The sequence below is a fragment of the Microtus oregoni genome, unplaced genomic scaffold (genome assembly GCF_018167655.1).
Source record: "Microtus oregoni isolate MIOR12 unplaced genomic scaffold, Mior012 000012F_ref0000307, whole genome shotgun sequence".
Classification (NCBI taxonomy): Eukaryota; Metazoa; Chordata; class Mammalia; order Rodentia; family Cricetidae; genus Microtus; species Microtus oregoni.
The window spans coordinates 50,494,699-50,513,503 of record NW_024543071.1 but is presented as its reverse complement, the minus strand read 5'-3'; the positions used below and the strand labels follow the sequence as shown (position 1 = coordinate 50,513,503).

At 52.9% G+C, this 18,805-nt stretch overlaps 2 protein-coding genes across 3 annotated transcripts in view; one reads left to right on the top strand and one right to left on the bottom strand.

Annotated features, from left to right (window-relative positions):
* Macrod1 (mono-ADP ribosylhydrolase 1) overlaps nt 1–18,805 on the top strand; it is a 140,003-nt gene that overhangs the window by 5,309 nt on the left and 115,889 nt on the right. For both annotated transcript variants that reach the window (XM_041662138.1, XM_041662139.1), the window contains exons 2-3: nt 1,532–1,633; nt 2,367–2,483. In XM_041662138.1, the coding sequence (XP_041518072.1) occupies nt 1,532–1,633; nt 2,367–2,483 (219 nt within the window). The remainder of the gene's footprint in view (nt 1–1,531; nt 1,634–2,366; nt 2,484–18,805) is intronic.
* Flrt1 (fibronectin leucine rich transmembrane protein 1) overlaps nt 1–18,805 on the bottom strand; it is a 120,170-nt gene that overhangs the window by 18,459 nt on the left and 82,906 nt on the right. The window lies entirely within an intron of this gene.

Sequence of the window (18,805 nt, the reverse complement as noted above, 5' to 3'; positions counted from 1 at the left end):
TGTGCCCCGCCTTCTCTCTCTGCTTTGGCTGTTCCCGCTTCCCTCCACATCACCCCCAAATGTTCCCTTTTGCCTCAGCACTTCTGCACAGGCAGGCCCTCTGCCTGGATGGCTGCTCAACCAGCTGATCCTCAGCCTTCAGGTTTTAGCTCTTCACTGATCATCCATGGCCCCTTGCACACACTGTGCTGGTGGGGAATGGCACAGATCCTTACATGGATAGATCTTATTGGTTTATGTCCAGCACACAGACTCTTAAGATTCAAAACAGGGTTTCTCTGTGTAACAATTCTGGGACTCGCTTTGTAGACCAGGTTGGCCTTTAACTCACAGAGATCTGCCTCCCGAGTGCTGGGATTAAAGGCATGCGCCATTTAAGTGGAGAAGGGAACGGAGAGGGTAATGATAACTTGGAAGATAAACTGCTATTCCAGGTATAGCAGGTACAGAGGCCCTGAGCAGGAAATCTCCTGGGGGTTTGAGGAGCAGGTTGATAAATGGCCGGGTCGGGTCGGTGGGTATAGTTAGGAGGATAGGTTTGGAAATGGGGTAATACAAGGGTCAGCTTGGGGTCAGTTGCTGCTCTTAGGTTTGAGTTGAGTCTCACCTAGAGGAGGGGAGGTGGTAGTGAAGTTGGAACCCAGGGCTTTGTGCAAGCATTCCACCAGCTGACCTATATCCCTATACTGGACTCCTATCTGTTTTCTGCTGTGTGCTATCCCCTCTCCATTTCCCTAACCTGGGTTTGAGGGCACCTAGGGGGGCTAAGTGTATAGATAGCCTCTCACCAGCAGGGGGAGCCTGTGAGCGATAAGCCTGGACTAAGCTGTAGCAGATCAGCCTCTTGAGGTGGCTCAAACTCACTACAGCAAGGGAAGGCCTGGCTTGGGGCAGCGGGGACCAACTTGGCTTACTCAGTCTGTGAGCAGGTGGGGACCTGGGTCCTCACTCACCATCTGAGTGACTTCAGGCTACCTTCCAAGTGCCTGATGCCTCCTCTGTAAAAATGGGAACATTTGCCTGCAGGCTGCATAGAAACCCCGGCCAGTGCTGGGAGGATGCTGACAGCGGGCTCCAGATCTGCCAGTCTGTCTTTGAGGATATTTGTCTTGCCATCAGTGACATTGTGACTGACAAGGGACAGAGCATCACCAGCCTGCCTGGTTTAGTGCATGCAAGTTTGCAATTGTTCTGCAAGGATATCTCACCCCACTACGATGCAGATATGAGGGGCCTAGAGATGTTTAAGTATCGGGAAGGGACCAGGTTGAATTCTGAACTGGTGTCTGCAGTGACTGAACAAGTCCTTCAGTCTCCCTGGGCCTCAGTTTCTCTTCCTGAACAAAGACAACAGGGCAAGACGTTGTGGAGTCGTCTGTGTCTCTGTCCCTGAGGGCCATGGGAAGCACGGCTGGTAGGATTGGGTTGCACTCTTGGATTCAGCAGGAACTCTGAGGAGGAGGAGGCCTGCGTGGGGCCCCTCTTCGCCCTGCCATACTGACTCTGCTTCCTGCCTGTCCTGCCCTTGCAGCCTTTCTGAAGGGCTTGAGTGACAAGCAGAGGGAGGAGCACTACTTCTGCAGGGACTTCATTAAGCTGAAGAAGATCCCCACATGGAAGGAGACCGCGAAAGGTAGGCCCTATTCTCGGGGCATGCCAGGGGCCCCTACAGAATGGCTTGGGAGGATCTGCCAGAGCATCTAGTGAGTGTTCCCTCCATCCAGGCTCTCTCATGTGTCACCAACTGAGTGTTCCCTCCATCCAGGCTCTCTCATGTGTCACATCATTTCATTAGTGACATTGCCTGAGGCCAGTTTGGTTTTCAGTTCCATGACAGCATTAAGAAGCCAGCTCCAGGCCACATAAGCCATTACCTCGGGTAACTCAGTTTCTGGGAGCTGTGCTGTGCTGCCGTGATGCGCTTGCTTACAGGGGCATGCTGGGGAACTCCTGAGGCCTGAAAGTGTAGGTGTGGTAACCCATGACCCCAAGCAAGCCACTTATCCCACCTCAGCCTCTGTGTGAAACCTAAAAATGGAGTGTGAGAAGTCAGGTGTGGTAGGGTGTTCCTGTAAGCCTAGCCCTTGGAAGATAGAGGCAGGAAGATGAGGAGTTGAAGGCCAATCTTCGCTATGTAGCAAGTTGGGACCAGCCTGTCTCAAAAATTAGGAAACCAGGGGGTATGTGAGATCACCAACACTTCCTGGATGATTACTGTAAAGGCCTTGTGTGCACACAGTAGATCTCGTCCAGAGTAGGATGTCACCACCACCATCAGTGGCCACTCGCTACCCTTTTGGCTCTTTGCCCATGGGCTTTGGCTGAGTGACTCTGCAGTGAAGGCCCCTTAACCCTGCCTGTTGCAGGGGTGACTGTGAAAGTGGAGGACCCCAAGTATAAGAAGGACAAGCAGCTGAATGAGAAAATCTCCCTGTTCCGAGGGGACATCACCAAGCTGGAAGTGGATGCCATTGTCAACGCTGGTGAGTGACTGGCCTGAATCAGAGGCCTGGGGGGGCCACTTTGTCACATTCGGCTTGGTCGGTGTGCCAAAAATGGGTGGGCGCCACCTGGCTCCAGAGAGCCTCTCAGTTGCTGGTGTGGATGGCTTGCTGGCGCCACAGGAGCCCAGCGTGGCGGCTACTTGGGCTCTTTTCTCTTGAAGCCCTGACCTGCCTTGAGGGGGCACCTCGCTCTGCCAAGCTGCCTTGCAGCTCTGAGGCCCATTAGCAGTGGGGATGGGGGAGAGCACCACTGGAAAGTTGCCACACTGCCCTGCCTCAGAGGTGGAGACCAGAGCCAGCTCTCTTCATCCTGGGGAGGGGGCTGTGGTTGCTTCCCCATCCCCACCAGCCCTGCCTCACTCCACACCTGACCAGGTGAGGGAGCTCATGGAGGCAAGGGAGTGTACAGAGAGGTCCCCTCAGCCCCCTGGCAGCTCTCCAGCGTCTGGGCTGGGAGCTGCTCAGCTTCCTGCGTGTGTTCTCCTCTTGCTGGCTTGGCGGTTTATTGTGATGAGCAGAGTGGAAGCAGCTGCTTCTCTGGGGGAGGGAAGAATGCTGTGGTGTTTGTCTGGCTGAGGTCAAGGAAAGGGTTCTGGAGTCACCAGGAACGGGTGTCTGGGGCCAGTAAAGACTAGCATGTGCATAGGAACGTCTTGGAACAAGGTTGGGTAGGTGCCCTCCCTCCCTCCCTCCCTCCCTCCCTCCCTCTCTCATACAACCCTCAGGAACTAGGGCTGGCATCAGAGGTGTCTTTTTCTATGATTGTGTGACTATCAGGAAGAGCTCCTAACACAGGGCTCTTGTGTACAGGGAGAACCCCATCATGCCTGTCCCTGCCCCTGTGCAGCCCACAGCACCCCAGGTGTTTCTGGACCTCCTCTCGCCTTCTGGCTTGCAGAAGCTCTGCAGCTTGGCAGAGCGAGGTGCCCCCACAAGGCAGTTGGTCCCTGCAGGACTCTGGAACAGGGAGCTGCTGATGCTGTCAGTGTCTCTTTGGTCTCCCTAAGTAACTGGGCTCCCAGCAGAGGCGACTGCTCTCTCTGTCCTGGACCTTTGCGTTTGTGATCTTGGTGGCATTTCTGGCAGTGTTTGCAGAGGGATAACACTGTGCCCTCCTCCCACCCTGCCTGTCTCAGTGATGGGTGGCACTCAGTGCCAGAAAGAGCTGGGTCACCTCTGCCTTTCTGGCTGTTGCTCTGTGTGTCTCCCTTGAGCACCTGACTCAGGGTGGGTGGCAGGCTGTTCAATGGATCAATCTGAGTGAAGATAGCTTTGGTTTGCAAACCTGCCCCTCAGGAAGTCTCTTGGGTTTGCCTTGCCCTGGCACCTGGCCCTGCAGGCCACTGCCAAAGGTGTGGACGGCACCCAGTGGTTCCTTTCCTGTTGAGTTGTAAAATGGACAATGGAAAAGCAGGTGCCTTGCCTTGTGAGTCCCCTGGCAGCCTGGCCAGTGAACAAATTTGGGTTTAGGGACCAAGGTTGGTATCACAGGATTCATGGAACAGGAAAAGGCTCTGGAGGCTTGGACATGGGGCATGGATTGGCCAGTGAGATCTCTCGCTGAGGAGCACGCCAGCACTGGCTGAGCTGGCTGCCCTGGGCTGGTGGCCCTGTTGGTCATGCTTCCCCCAAGACATGGCATCCTTGCATCTGCCAGGCTTCCTTCGGTCCCCGTACAGTGGGGATGATGGAAAGTGACCCATCGGGTTGTTGGGGACGTGCAAGGTAGGAATGACCTGCACAGGAGCCAATTACAGCTCAACGAGAAAAGGACTTGGTGCCTCCTGCAGATGAGCAGCCTTCCCGTCTCTTGCTTGCCTTGTGAACCCAACGTCTTAGTGTGTTTTCTTGAGATCTTTTTCTAGAAAGGGGCTCAGTCGGGATTTAGAACTCTTCCAGAGTGGCAAGCAGTGGCAGAAGCAGGTGTTGGACATGGATTTCCCATGCAGAGCCTGCATCCCCAGTGTTTGATGTGGTATTGGCATTGGTCATCCCCTTGGGCCCTGGCTTCACCCCGGCAGCATCACCCACCAGGGGGCAGCAGAGATTGCATTTCCAAGGAACCCATAAATCAGCCTTTATTAGTGAAATAAAAGTCGCAGGCAATGTGGGGCTTTTCAGGGCTGCATAAATCTGCGTCCGAGCCTCGTGAAACCCATATGTGCTTAATTCATATGTAAAGTTTCAAGCAGGAAGAGAATGCATGTCCATTAAATTCTATTTGACTTGATTATAATCATTAGCCGTGAATAATTGCTTCTCATTGCCGACCGCAGAGCCACCACAATAGGCGAGAGGAGAGAGCAATTATCTCGGGGTGGGAATTTTTAAATTTTTATTTTTGAAGCCAGGGGTAGCATTGGCCTGTGGGCATTTGATGGCCTGTGGAGCAAGTGTGGACTGGGAGTGACTGGGGTCTCGAAGTCCCACCAGGCTTCCACAGCATGTGTGTGTGTGTCCATCCTCATTTTGTTCTCACTGTGTCTCTGTTTCCAGATGGGGAGGAGTGTCCCCCTGGGCCTCACTCCAGCTGCAAGAACACGAAGGAGAAGGATGTGGGGGAACTAGAGGGGGCCTGTGAGGGAACGGGGAGGTCTGGACCCTTATCCCATGCTAAGAAGTGGGAAGCTCAAGGGAGAACATCTGTGCCTTGGTATAGGACCCAGGCAACGCCTGCGAAGGGCAGGTCCAGTGCCCTCCCCTGCCACCCGCCCCACCCCCATCTTTCTACTAGCCACTTGGCATTTTGAAGGCCAGGACTGATTTTAACCCTGCCAAAAGGGCATGTGTGAGGTGTGACGTGACGGTGTCCCTATGCGCCTGTGATACCGCTGTACGCTATGTGGCAGGGGGCGGAAGGCATGACTGCTGAGTGGCAGGGTTAAGGTCACAGGGCAAGCCACGCTCACTGAACTCTCCCCATAGCCGCCCCATGGACTGATGGCCAAGGCCACATGCCAGGGCAGCACCCAGGAGAGACTCAAGCTCCTGCCATCGGTGCCAGCCACAACTCCTGCCCATGGGGTATGCCACATTCATCTTAATTAAATTGACTGCCACACTGGCAAGATAAGCTAGGGAGCCCCTGTGGCCACTCTCTCCTCCAGGCACTGGAGATGCTGGGGGCAATGCCTGTCTCTAGTGTCCTCTGACCCCCAGGGGTGGGTGGGGAGAGCTCAGGTCTGGGGTTCTCCAAATGGGGCAGGGGGTGTTGTGGCTTTCATGTGTTTGAGTCTTTTCTGTGCTTCGAAGGATGTGACCTTAAATCTATGTCTTGAATGTCTACCTTAGCAGCCTGGTGTCTGTGGGCCCCTGGGCCTGAGATGGCCAACTCCCAGCCTGGAAGTCTGGACACAAAGACCCTCATTCTTGGCCAGCCCAGGGATCCAGTGGCCTGGCGTTGGCCTTAGAGTCATCTCAGGGCAGAGCATACATGAAGGAGACAGCCATTTTTCTCTTCAGAGCAATCTCAGGCTGTACATGTGTGTCAGGGCATCACCGAGGCCTTTGGAGTGGAATCGGGGGCTCCTGCCGGCACCTCCCATCCCTCAGGTCCTCATCTGAAAGCTGCCATCATCCTCAGCCCCAGCCAGTGTGGGAGCGAGGATGACACATGTTTAGGCCTGACACACAGAGGCCCCAGTAAATTAGTCCTGAGGAAGTCAGGAGCAAGAGCGGCTAAGTAGAATATAATGTGACACAGCGCCGGGAGGGAGGTTTGAATAAAGTGTGCGTGACGCCGCAGGGACCAATTAATTCTGCAAGGAGGTGGCGGGAGGCGAGGTGGGTCAGGGAGGCCTTTGAAGGGTCTGGGTTCTGGGGCCTGGCCTTAAAGAATGGTGGGAAGCCATGTCTCACAGCGACAAGCCGGCCTCACTGGAGACTTTTAAGCTGCTTATTTATTTAAAATAAGGCAAGAGTGGCACTCTGCTTTCTTAAGTCCGCGGCTTTGATTTGTGAGAGCCAACTCGCCTCTTATCCCCCACCCCACCCCGCCCTACGGTGGCACGAACCCTTGTTTCATCCCTTTATGCAGCTCCCAAGGGTAGTGGAGCCCGGTGTGTGGAGGAGCAGGCACTGACACTGAGCGTCTGGCCACCAGTGAGGCCACCGTGCGCCCCGCCCTGCTCCCCAGCCTGCCTCGGCTGGTCTGGTGCGGGTGATTTAGAGACCGCCTTGATGGACTAGCAAGCAGGGGGCCGCAGGGACAGCGACTGCCTGGTGGGAAGTGATCTGACGCTAAACTGTCGCCGTAAATCGCTTTATCTGTCACTTCAGATTTAAATGTGTTTGCTGAGGCTTGCCGGCCGCCGACAGCAAAAAAAAAAAAAAAAAAAAAAAAAAAAAAAAAAAAAAGCTCCGCATGGGCAGGGGCAGTGCTGGCCAGAACCGAGCCAGGGAGGCCACTGTGCCAGCCTCTGCACTCTGCATGGCCTCTTCGGCCTGGGCTGGTCATTTCCCTCTCCTTTTGTTATCTTCCTTCCTTCTCCTCTCCCCTTTCTCCTTTATCTTCCTCCCCATCTTCTAGCCCCTTGCTTATCTTCCCCCTTCCTCTCCTTTTCCCTCCCCTTCTCTCCTCCTCCTCTCTCTGCTCTCCGCCTCCCCCCTTTCCCCATTCTTCTCCCCCCACCACCCTTGACAAATTCCCACTCAGTTCCCATTGTAGCTCAAGCCCTCCTCCTCTCCAGCTAATCCCCCACCCCCTAGGATTCCTTCTTTATGATACCATTCATTTACAGTGTGTGTGTGTCTGTGTGTCTGTGTGTATGTGTGTGTGTGTGTGTGTGTGTGTCTGCGTCTGCGTCCCACCCTACCCCCAGCATCGGGTAGGCGACAAGTTCTAATTCAGTGTCTTTGTTGGCTACTGGGTTGCAGAGAGTGGACAGTGAGCAGGTACCTGTTCTGGGGATCACGATTTGAATTTACTGTCCCCACGTGGCCTGGGGGTTCTGAGCCCCAGCTCCCAATACTACAAGGCGTGTTCACCCGGGGCTGCCCTTGACTGGATGCTGAGGCTTCCTGTGCAGGACACCCACTTTACAGATTAAGAGATTAAGGCTCTCACAGGATCACAAAACCACATAAGAGTCAGGGCCCCAAACCAGATGTGGTGGCATATGCCCTAATCCCATTACTCCAGAGGTAGAGGCAGAGGCAGAAGCAGGTAGATCTTTATGAGTTCAAGACCAGCCTGGTCTACATAGTGAGTTCCAGGCTAGCCTGGACTACATAGTGAGACCCTGTCTCAAAAACAGACAAACCAACTAATGAACCAAACCCCTTGTCACTGGCACTGGGGTAAGGGGATGCAGCTAGCATTGCTTTTCTTGCCCGCCCCCACTGGGTGTGGGAGTCTGGTGTGGGTGTAGCATGAAGCAGGAAGCCAGTTAGGTGGCCTGAGATGTGGGCAGCCACCCTCCCTATGGTAAGAAGCACCAAAATGCTTGATGCCTCCAGAAGAGTGTGGCTCATTTCCACAAGGTCGAGCCATGTTATATAAATTCATAAATGATGGATCCCTTTTGAATTATTGAGGTTTCCTCCCGGGCCTTCAGGGCTCGGTCCAGTGAGGAGAGCCTGACTGTGGGTGGGACTCAGAGGGAGCCTGTAGGTTTCTTCCGCCTCCAGGCCTTCCACTAATGCTGCACTGGGAGTGAGGACCCCTATCTGCTGTCCTGGGTTCTAGCTGGCCTTTGGTGAATGAAAGTGATTCAGTCCTGCTGTGGGCTGGCTGGATGGCAGGAACACTGCACGAGCCAGCTCTGGGACACCCCCTCTCTGATCTAGGCCTCACCCGCCTCTCTGGGTCTCAGAGGAGTCTCTTGGTTTCGCAGATATGGACAGTGGTTAGCATTCATGCCCCACCCCCACCCCCGTCCCCATCTCCGCCTGAGTTTCCTGGCTGGTGTGAGCCTCTGGAGGTGAGGAAGGAAAGGCGAACCTCCATGTGCCTACATTCAAGGTTCTTGTAAGTCCTGGAGAGGAAGACACATGAATAATTAGAGCTCAGAGATGGATGGTGACCAGCTCAGGGTCACACAGCAGGAAAGTGGGAGAGCCTCAAACCCAGGCTTCCGGCCTCCATCTCTGGGCTATGACTAAACTTACATCAGAAAACGCTCTTCAGAGGGTTGTGACTTGCCCATATGGAACGGTGGCTAGAGTACATTCTGTCCCAGGCTTCCTGTCCTTGAGGCCACCTGGCCTCAGCTCCCACACCTGTGCAGCTGCCCGTGTCCCCGATGTGCTGTCCCGAGCACTGAGCTTATGGGAATGTGTGTGTTTTGAAATTAATGGAGACTATTAAGTTGGCGGAGCATGAAAAGGGCTGGAGCTGCAGCTCTTGGCTCGCTCTCCTGGAATGATCCACTAGGGACTGGGCACAGGCTCTCTTGAGGGATGGGCCCTCTGCATCCCTAGATGACCAAGGGTCTAGCTGAAACCACCATCCTCCATCCTTCCTCCCACCCTAGTCAGCGAAGGAAAACAGCAAATTTGGGGGTGTATTAAAACGAATCTTTTCTCCAGACCTCCAGGGTCAGCTCTAGTACACTCCAGGTCTAGACCTGGCCTTCCTAGGCAGGACAGGGAACATGCCCCCAGGGAAGCCACAGGACTAAAGTGTGCCCTATCAGGACTTGGTTACATCTCCTGAGGTCAGAGCTGGCAGAGTAGAAGCCACCTAAGGCGTCCTGCAGCTTCCAGTGCCCCAGGGCTGCTTGCCTCGGAGTCTCACCGAGTCTCACCGTGGAAGTACCTTTGTTGATTTTTGAAAATTCCCAGTCATGCTGACATTCTAAGTGGCCACTTTATGGTCCCCTCTGCAGTCTATCAAAGGGTACAGTTTCTGGAGCTGCGGTGCCTAGGTCTGAGCTAAGGACAGGGACTGTGGGGTGGGAGAGGGTCAGCTTCAGATGCCTCTTGTGACCTGGTCTTCTCACAACACTGTCATGAGGTGATCTGGTTCCTCCGCCAACTCCCACAGGCCTTTCTACCTTGGGGCGTGTTTCCCCACAGGGGTTTCTCGGGGAGCTCAGAGAAAGGAATAGAATCCAGTTAGGGTGCCCACCGTCCTGGAGGGTCCACAGATAACTAATGGTATAATGAGGGACTCATTCCCACAGGACAACCAAGGAGATCCCCATGGCAAGGGCAAGTCTGAGAACTGTACATCTGGTCAGGGAGGGTGTCCCTGGAGGTGCTCAGGCTGTTTGTACAATAGGTCACAGTAAAAACACAGCAAAGAAGGACCTAATGACTCCCCAGGACTGGGGATCCTATAGTGGATGTGACTGCCTGGGGCACCATGTAAGGATGCCTGTTCTCTACTTCGGCAATGGGCAGGTTAGGGGATATGCTATTTTTGGATTGAGGTGATTGAACTCAGGGCCTTGTGCACATTAGGAAAGCGCTCTACCACTGAACTATACCCCCTACCTCCACTTTGTCTAACTTTTAGTTTGAGACAGAGACTATCAATAAGTTGCCTAGGCTGGCCTTGAACTCGCTTTGTAGTGCCTTGAACTTGTGATTCTCCGGTCTCAGCCTCTCTGGATGCTGGGATTGCAGGCATGCACCAAACCCGTGCTATTTATATCTATGCGGAGGTGTCAGGAAAGGAAGCTGGTGAGGACAGCAGGGGAGGATGGTAGCGTAGTATAGAGCCATTCTGAGAGTGCGGGTGGGATTCAGTTGAGGGGTCCCCCCCATGACATCACATAACTGCTGCCCCCTCCCAGTGACAACAAGTGGTCCTTGAATAGCATCTCCACTTCCCCCATTCCACCTTCTCCCCTTCTGGACATTGTAATTGCCATCAAAATGAGAGTGTTGGGGTGGCTTGTGGGAGAGAGAGCCGGCTGTCAGCTGTCCCCTGCCAGCAGGGCCCGCGACTGTTTGATTATTGCCGCCTGACTGTATTTCACGTACGGTTTAAACATCATCAAACACTACATCCCTTTTGAGAAGCAAGGGCTACCTTGCTGTGGATGTTGAAGAGAAACAGGGACATTAAAATCCACGAAGCAAATGGCCTAGAATTGACATTTGCGGCGGCGGGAAGCTCTGCTGTGCCTGCCAGAGAAGCTAAATCCCAATCCTGTCTGGCAGCAGGGAGCTTTCCCCACAGGGTGGTAGGAAGGGGGCAGATCTGGTCAGGAGGGGACCAGGAAGAGTCAAGAAGGGATTTTTGTGGTTGACTAGCCACCTGTCAGCTCAGCCTTATGCTTTTCCTAATGGGAGGCAGGAGCGTTCCCCTCCTCCAGACAGAACAGGGTGCTGGGCCTGCAGCTCTGGGGCTAGGGGTGGCACACGGCAGGGTTATGCCCAACAGGGCTGCATTCGGTTTCTGCTGTGGCCCCTGTGGAGCTTGGTGTGCTGCATCAAGGTACAATGATCCTCAGGTCCCACCTTCTTTATCTGTAGACCCCAGGATACGTCTTCTGACAGGGCGGCTTCAAGGTTCAAGGTGAACCATGCAGGTGCCTAACAGGTGATTGGAGCTGATGGATGGTAAAGGCCATTATCAAGGAAGTGGACATGGAAGCTAGAGTTGGTATTTTTATTTTTTATTTATGTGTAAGTGTGTATATTTTTGCTTGTAGGTTACTGTGTGCAGATGTCTTGAGAGGCCAGCAGAAGGTGTCAGATCTCCTGGAGCTGGGTTACAAGTGGGTGTGAACCACCTATCCTGGGTGCTGGGAACCGAACTCTGATCCCCTAGAATAGCAACAAGAGCTTTTAACAGCTGAGCCATCTCTCTAGCCCCTACCCTATTGAAAAATAAGTGCAATAAACTAGGGCCAGGCCAGGTGGTGGTGGCGCACGCCTTTAATCCCAGCACTCAGCAGGCAGAGGCAGGTGGATCTCGTGAGCTCAAGGCCAACCTGGTCTACAAAGTGAGTTCCAGGACAGCCGGGGCTGTTACATAGAGAAAACTTGTCTCGAAAAACCAAAAACCAAAAACAACAACAAAACGACCAATGAAACAAACAAATCAAACAAAACAAAAGCCAGGACCAGAGTTGAGCTCACAGTGCCCTGTACTGAGCCTTGCATACAGCTCATCATGCCTAGTGTAGAGCTGACGGTCTTCTGGGACAAGGTCACAGTGCTTTGTGATCCTAACCTCAGGAAGCAGAGGCAGGCAGATCTCTTCAGTTTAAAGCCAGCCTTGTCTACATAGTGAGTTCTAGGACGGCCTGGACTAACATAGTGAGATCCCCACCCCCTGAAGGCAAAACACCCCCAAATCGTCCTGGAACCAAGTCACACTGGGACGACAGCTCAATGACTAACATGCTTGCTACACAAGCAACAAGACCTGGGTTCAGTCCCTGCACCCATGTAAAGAGCTAGGTGTAGTGGCACACACCTGTAATCTCAGCTCTGTAGAGAGACAGAAGGACCAGAGGTCTGCGGGCTACCTGGTCTAGCCAGCTGGGGCGCTCTGGGGCCAGTGACTCAAAAAATAAGCTGGAAGACACCTGAAGTCCACCTTTGGCTGCCACCTGCACATACATGTGCCCATACGTCATACACACACACACACACACACACACACACACAAAGGAAGGGACGGTTAAGGTTTGAGAGTGCAGCACAGTAGTAGAAAGCTTGCCTACTGTAAGTGATGCCCTGGATTCCATCCCCAAAGCTGAAAAAGAAAGGAAGGAAGGAGGAAAATGGAAAACTAAACCACAAGAGAGAGGGGGTTGGCCCTTGCTCTCGGCACATGTTCTTTCTGATTCTTGCCTGGTTCCTGGAGACCCTCTTTCAGCCTGGTACCTGCTACTCATACTGACCTAGGATCTCTTCGACTAGGGTCCATAACTCCCCTGTAGTCAGGATTCTCGGTGGCTGCTTGATTGCTGGCATCTAACCATGGCTCCAGCCCAGATGGCACCTCCAAAGTGTCCCCTTGCTGACTGTACTTTCTCTTTACAGTGTTTACAGAACTTAACTGGTCTTTCTTTCTTTTTCTTTTTAAGACAGGCTTTCTCTGTCCTGGAACTAGCTCTTGTAGACCAGGCTGGCCTCGAACTCACAAAGATCTACCTGCCTCTGCCTCCCGCATGCTGGGATTAAAGGCATGTGCCACCACTGCCGGCTTCGTTTTTCCATTTTTATTTTGACACAGGTCTTAACTATGTAGCCCCATGTAGTGGTCTGAATGAGAATGTCCCCTTATAGGCTCTGGCATTTGAATACTTGGTCCTCAGTTGTGGTGCTGTTTGGGGAGGCTTAGGAGCTGTGGCCTTGTTGGAGGAAGTGTCTCTGGAGGGAGTCTTGCAGTTTCAAGGCCTTGTGCCAATCCCAGTTTGTGCTCTCTGCTACTGGTGGTTTGAGCTGTGAGTTCTCAGCTCTTCTTGTCCCCATGTCTGTCGCCTGTTGCCACAGATACCTGCTATTGTGAACCATAAGCCCAAATAAACCCTTTCTCCTATAAGTTGCCTTGATCATGATTACCACAGCAATAGAAAAATAATGAATACACCTGGATGAACTTGCTGTGTAGAGCAGACTGGCCTTGAACACAGAGAGCCTCCTGTCTTGGCCTCCTGAATCTAGGGATCAAAGGTGTGTGCCGCCATGCCAGCACCCCCTCTTTTGAAACAGAAGTTTCATGGTTTTTGTTTTATGTTTCTCTGTCTGGTTTTAAAAAGATGACCTTGGGGCTGGAGAGATGGCTCAGTGGTTAAGAGCATTGCCTGCTCTTCCAAAGGTCCTGAGTTGAATTCCCGGCAACCACATGGTGGCTCACAACCATCTGTAATGGGGTCTGGTGCCCTCTTCTGGCCTGCAGACATACACACAGACAGAATATTGTATACATAATAAATAAATAAATATTTAAAAAAATAAAAATAAAAAGATGACCTTGAACTCCCGATCCTCTCAAGGACTGGGATTACGGGTGTGAGCTTCCACACTTAGTGGGCCTGACGCTGGGGATTGAACCTAGCTGGGCAAGTGCTCTAGCAACAGAGCCGCTAGCTCTCAGCCGTTGTTATCTCCCCCCACCAGATGACTTATTCACTGTACCAGAGCCTCACTCTCACGGTTCACCTCCCCTCCCAACTCTTCCCTCTGCTTCCTATTTGCTGCTGTGATTCCTGTCTCTCCTCCTGCGGTGACCTGGCCTCTGGGCCTCTTGTCTTGCCCAGGCCCACTGAGTCTGCCACTGCGATGTCTCTCACGGGAGCCTGTGACTAATAAGGGTTCCCCCCGGGGGGGCCTTCAAAATCTTTCCCTCCTTAACATCGGAGTTTAAAAATGTGTCACCATCGATTTGAAGGAGAGACTTGTTCCTGCTGAGAAAAGCGGCCTGAAGATTCGTCTCGCCTTAGGAACCACACGGGCAGCTGCATAAATTCCAGCATGCCACCAAAAGCTCCATGCAAATATGCATTGGAGTCCCTTGGGCAGCATGGGGTCCTGCCAGCTTCTATGCTGCTCCCAAGGCCTACTCCCTACTCCCCCAGCCTACTGACCCTCTGGGAGGCCTGGGGGAAGACCCGCTGTTCTTCACCTCTCTCCTGCTCTTCAGTCAAGCTTACTCTATGCCATGATGTAGTTAGACTTCAAAAGTGGGGGACGAGTGATGACAGACTCTGCGAGTGAGACTAAGCTGCCCTGGTGTCCCCTCCTGGCTTGGGGGACCCCACTCTTCTTGGTGAAACAGTGCATGTGTTCTGAAGAGGGGGCTTTTGTGGGGTTGGGTACATGGGTGTATTCGTATGTGGAGGTCAGAGGACAGACACCCTCAGACACCATTCCTAGGGAACCATCCACCTTGTTTAAATGTTTATATTTACGTACGTGTGTGTAAACAGCCATGCCATGGCATGCATATGGAGGCCAGAGGACAGCTTTAAGGGGTCATAGCTCTTCTTCCACAGCGTGAGTCTGTGGATCCAGCTCAGGTCGTCAGGGTTGGCGGCAAGCATCCTCACTGAGCTGTCTTGTTTTTTGACAGAGTCTCCCACTGATTTGGAGCTCACCCATTAGACTAGGCTGTCTGCTCACTGAGCCCCAGACACCTGACCTCGGCTTCCCTGGAATCTAGGTGCTGGGATCACCACGTTGGCTTTTATTTATTTATTTAAACATAGGTTCTGGCGATCTGAGGTCTCATGTTTGCAGTACCCACTGAATTATCTCCCCAGCTGGGTTCTGTTTATTTGAGGTATGATTTCAGGTCGCTCAGGATGGCTTTGAAGCCCTCATCCCAACATCTCTGCCTTCCTGATGCTGGGATAACAGACATGCACCATCACACCAGGGGAGAGTTCTAGCCTGGAGTTCTTGACTCCCAGCATCTTCGTGATTCCCTGGCAGGGGCTGTTTGGGGTCTGTGGGGCTACTCTTGCCTCCAGGCAGTTCTTCTCCCTTCTGGCTGCCAGAGCTCCTCTACCCTCTGCCCTCTCAGCCACTGCCTCAGGCAGTCCCAGTTTCCTCTAGCAACTTCGGAGCCCAGAATATAACTGATGACCCAGTAAAGATCCCAGAGGGGGCTGTTCTCTTATCAGCTTTTGTGGTAGGGAAAGCTTCAGTGTGAGGACATGAAGTGACTTTTTCTGGGGTCCTCATCTTTTCCTAAGAGCCTTGAATGGACCTGCCACTGAGTTACTGGGAAGGGACATGGAGAGGCCCATAGCAGCCATGTTTGTGCTGGATAGCGTGTGGTAATCATCAGGGAGGAATTCAGCCAGGACACTGGATAATCCAGGACCACTGGGGAACCTATGCTCTGCCACTGAAAGGTGTCACTGAGCACACTGGTGTTTTCCCAGGAGTTAAAAGACATGTGCTGGAATGTGTAGGTCTCCCACTGGGCCACCCTCAGGCCCCAGGGGGCAGCACAGTGGGAGACAGGATGTGTGTGTGGGGTGACCCAGGGAGCCAGGCAGTCTCTGATGGGTCCTGTGGAGGTCCAGGGAAGGAGGAAGCAGAAGCATGGTGGGTCTGTGGCTGCTTTGGGCCCAGGAGCATGTGCGAGCCCCCATCTACCAGCCGGGCAGGGACTTCTGCAGCCCAGCCTGGGAGTGTCTGCAGCTGTAGAATGCTCTCTGAGGACTCCCAGTCGTCATTACTCGGGGAAGGGAGGAGGCTTAATTTTTCCTGTCTCCCTAAATGTTATTGCCTTTACGGGCTTTGGAAATCAGTTTTATGGCCTGCGTTATTTGTCCAGTGAAATATGGGAAGCAATGGAGGAAAAATAAACAGCAGAGGTGCTTCTGGGTCTGAAAGGTCAGGAGGCTGAGGATGGTGTGGGGCTTGTGTGAGTTCCGCAAGCCAGGGTCCCTCTTTAGGTGCTGCTGTAGCTGGAAGAGAGGCTGGGAAGGGGGCTGGAGAGAGGGCTCAGAGGTTAAGAGCACTGACTGCTCTTCCAGAGGACCTGAGTTCAATTCCCAGCAACCACCTGGTGGTTCACAACTGTCCGTAATGAGATCTGGTGCCATTTTCTGACCTGCAGGCAAAACACTGTATATATAATAAATAAATAAACTTTAAAAAAAAAAAGAAAGAAAAAATCTTCCTGCCTCTGCCTCCCCAGTGCTGGGACACCACCATCTGGGTCAATGTAGTTTAAAAAAAAAAAAAAGAGGCTGGGAAGGTGTGCTAGGGACTAGGGGAGCCATTCTGGTCCTGGTGTTTGTCAGTGTCCTGGACACCTGACACCATTTTTTCAAATGGTCCCATCAACCTTGCCTGAAACCATACAAACCTCTCCATCCCTGATGTGCAATTTACCTGCTGCTCCCACTGACTGCCACGCAGAGTACCCGGCCAGCCTCTGGCAGTGAACCTTTTCCATGTAAGTAAAAAATAAGCCTGCTGGGGTTTGCCATGCAAGATGTAGGCCTGGTAGGGGCTCCACCCGCAGATAGTTCCTTATCTTCTGGCAGAGTTAGGATCTGTCCAGAGATGGAGATCCAGCCGGGACATCCAACGCCCACACTCCCCTTTTATCCCATTCCTGGGACCCAGGACCCTCCAGGGCCGCATCTCTACACCTCTCTAAATATGCAAAGAGCTTCTATGAGTCCAGAAGAAAAATGAGTGGAAGATGGGGGCAGACGATTCCCGGTAGGAGGAAAACAAATGGCAAGTAAACAAGCGAGAGAGGCAGAATTTCACCAGCAATCAAGAAGAGGCTAATTGAAACAAAGAATATCATTTTTTACCCACCAAGGAGATGGCTGTGGGGGCAGGCCCATGAGCAGGTGGCACAGTCTCAGGGAATGGCTGTTTCTTGCTTGCCCCAGCACACAGTAGGTGTTCATAAATGCCTGCTTGCCCCCCCCCCTTTTTTTGAGACAGAGTATCTCTGTAGCTTTGGAGCCTGTGCTGAAACTAGCTCTTGTAGACCAGGCTGGCCTCGAACTCGCAGAGATCCGCCTGCCTCTGCCTCCTGAATGCTGGGATTAAAGGTGTGTGGCACCACAGCCCGGCTCATAAATGCTTGCTTTATGTTTGTAAACAAACATGACTTCCTTCTATGTACATGGACACTCCTGTCCTTCCCACCCTCCACTGGCTACTCCCAGCATCCCGCCCCAGCTCCTACGTGTTTCCTGGGCTGTGGCCAGTGCCCTTCTGGGCCAGGACTTTCTTCAAGAGTATGGAAGCTACTTCTGGGTTTCAGGGGTGCACTGCTAACTCAGGGACATGGGGTAGAGAGGCTTTGAATGGGATGAATGGTTCTTTTGTTTTGTTTTTGAGACAGTCTCATGTGTCTTGGTTGGCCTAGAGCTCACTATGTAGACCAGGGCAGGCTGGCCTAAAACCCACAGATGTCTTCCTGCTTCTGCCTTCCAAGCGCCAGCACTAGAGGTGCACGCCTCCACACGGTGGCTCTGCTGTTACTTTTGAGAAAGGCTCTCATGCTGGCTTGACCTGGATTTACTATGTAGTTAAGGTTGGCTTCAAACTTGCAGCAATCCTCCTGCCTCAGCCTTCCAACTACTAAGGCTGCAGATATAAGCCATTCCTGGCTTTTCCCTCTTCTTTTTGCTCATCTTTTCTCCCATTCTCTCCACTGCAGACAGCTAGAGAATTCATTCTTTCTTTCTTTGTTTTTTAAGACAAGGTCTCATGTCGCCAGGCTGGCTTAGAACTCACCATGATGACCTTGAACATCTGATCCTCCTGCTTCTACTTCCTGAGAGCAGGGATTATAGCTGTGCCACACGGATGGTTTTATGTAGTGCTGGGATGAAACCCAGGGCTTCATGTAACTACACATTCTCTCTCATTCCCATTCCCCTGGCTGACCTGGAACTCACTGTGTAGACCAGGCTGGCCTTGAACTCACAGATCCACCTGCCTCTGCTGAGTGCTGGGATTAAAGGTGTGCGCCACTGGTGCCTGGCTGGGAGCACTCTTGCATCGACTTTCTTCCTGGCTTACTCTGATGTCTCCCAGGTCCTGACTGAGACACCACCACCTCCTTCAAGAACTTCTGTAGACCCAAGTCAGATGTTCTCCTATGTTGCATATTCAGCTGTGACCTAATCCTCCAGAAGCTGTGTGGGGTGCTGAGCCTGCAATGGAGGAGCATGGGAGAGATGGTCCATACAGTTGGCATATCCCCAGAGTGCTACCTAGTCACAAGTAGTGACCTGACCCTGGGGGTCGGCTAGAGCATCCCAGTGGAGGGCAGTCCTCTGGAGGGACTTAGCCCTCTGTCACAGTAGTGGCAGGTGGCGGTGCCTTTCCTTGCCAGCATATTCTACAAAGTCCTCTCCAGAGTCCAGTGTGGCCTGACCACAGAGGAGCTCCTTTTGATGGGGGAGCTCATGCTTCCAGGGGGAGTCCTGGGAAATCTGGATCAGTGGTGCCTGAGGCTCCCTCCACCTCCCCACCCAGTGTGGTACACCTTCCTGCAGAAGGAGCCATTGGGAGAGCTGGGGCCTGAGAGCTGCCAGTCTGGAGCTCAGGGCCTGGCACCCCACAGCCTGCAACCCTAGCCTCCAGCCAGCCTTCTTTACCCAGTGCCTCAGAATGAGGCATGTGCCACCTTCCTCTCTCACATGGAGGGCATGGGGTATCTCTAACTGGTACCCAGTTCTAACTTCTACCTGGACTGTAACACAGGTGCTAAGTTATGCTGGAGGGAAGGCTTCCCATGGGCCAGAGTGTAGGGTGATGGGAGACACCTACTTGGACAGCTGGCTCCTGTGTCAACATCAGTTTCTGATACCTTGAGCAAGCTGCTGAACTTGCATAATAATATAAAAGATTAATAATTTTTTTTTGAGATAGGACTGGCTTAGCACTCCAAGTGTAGCTGGGGA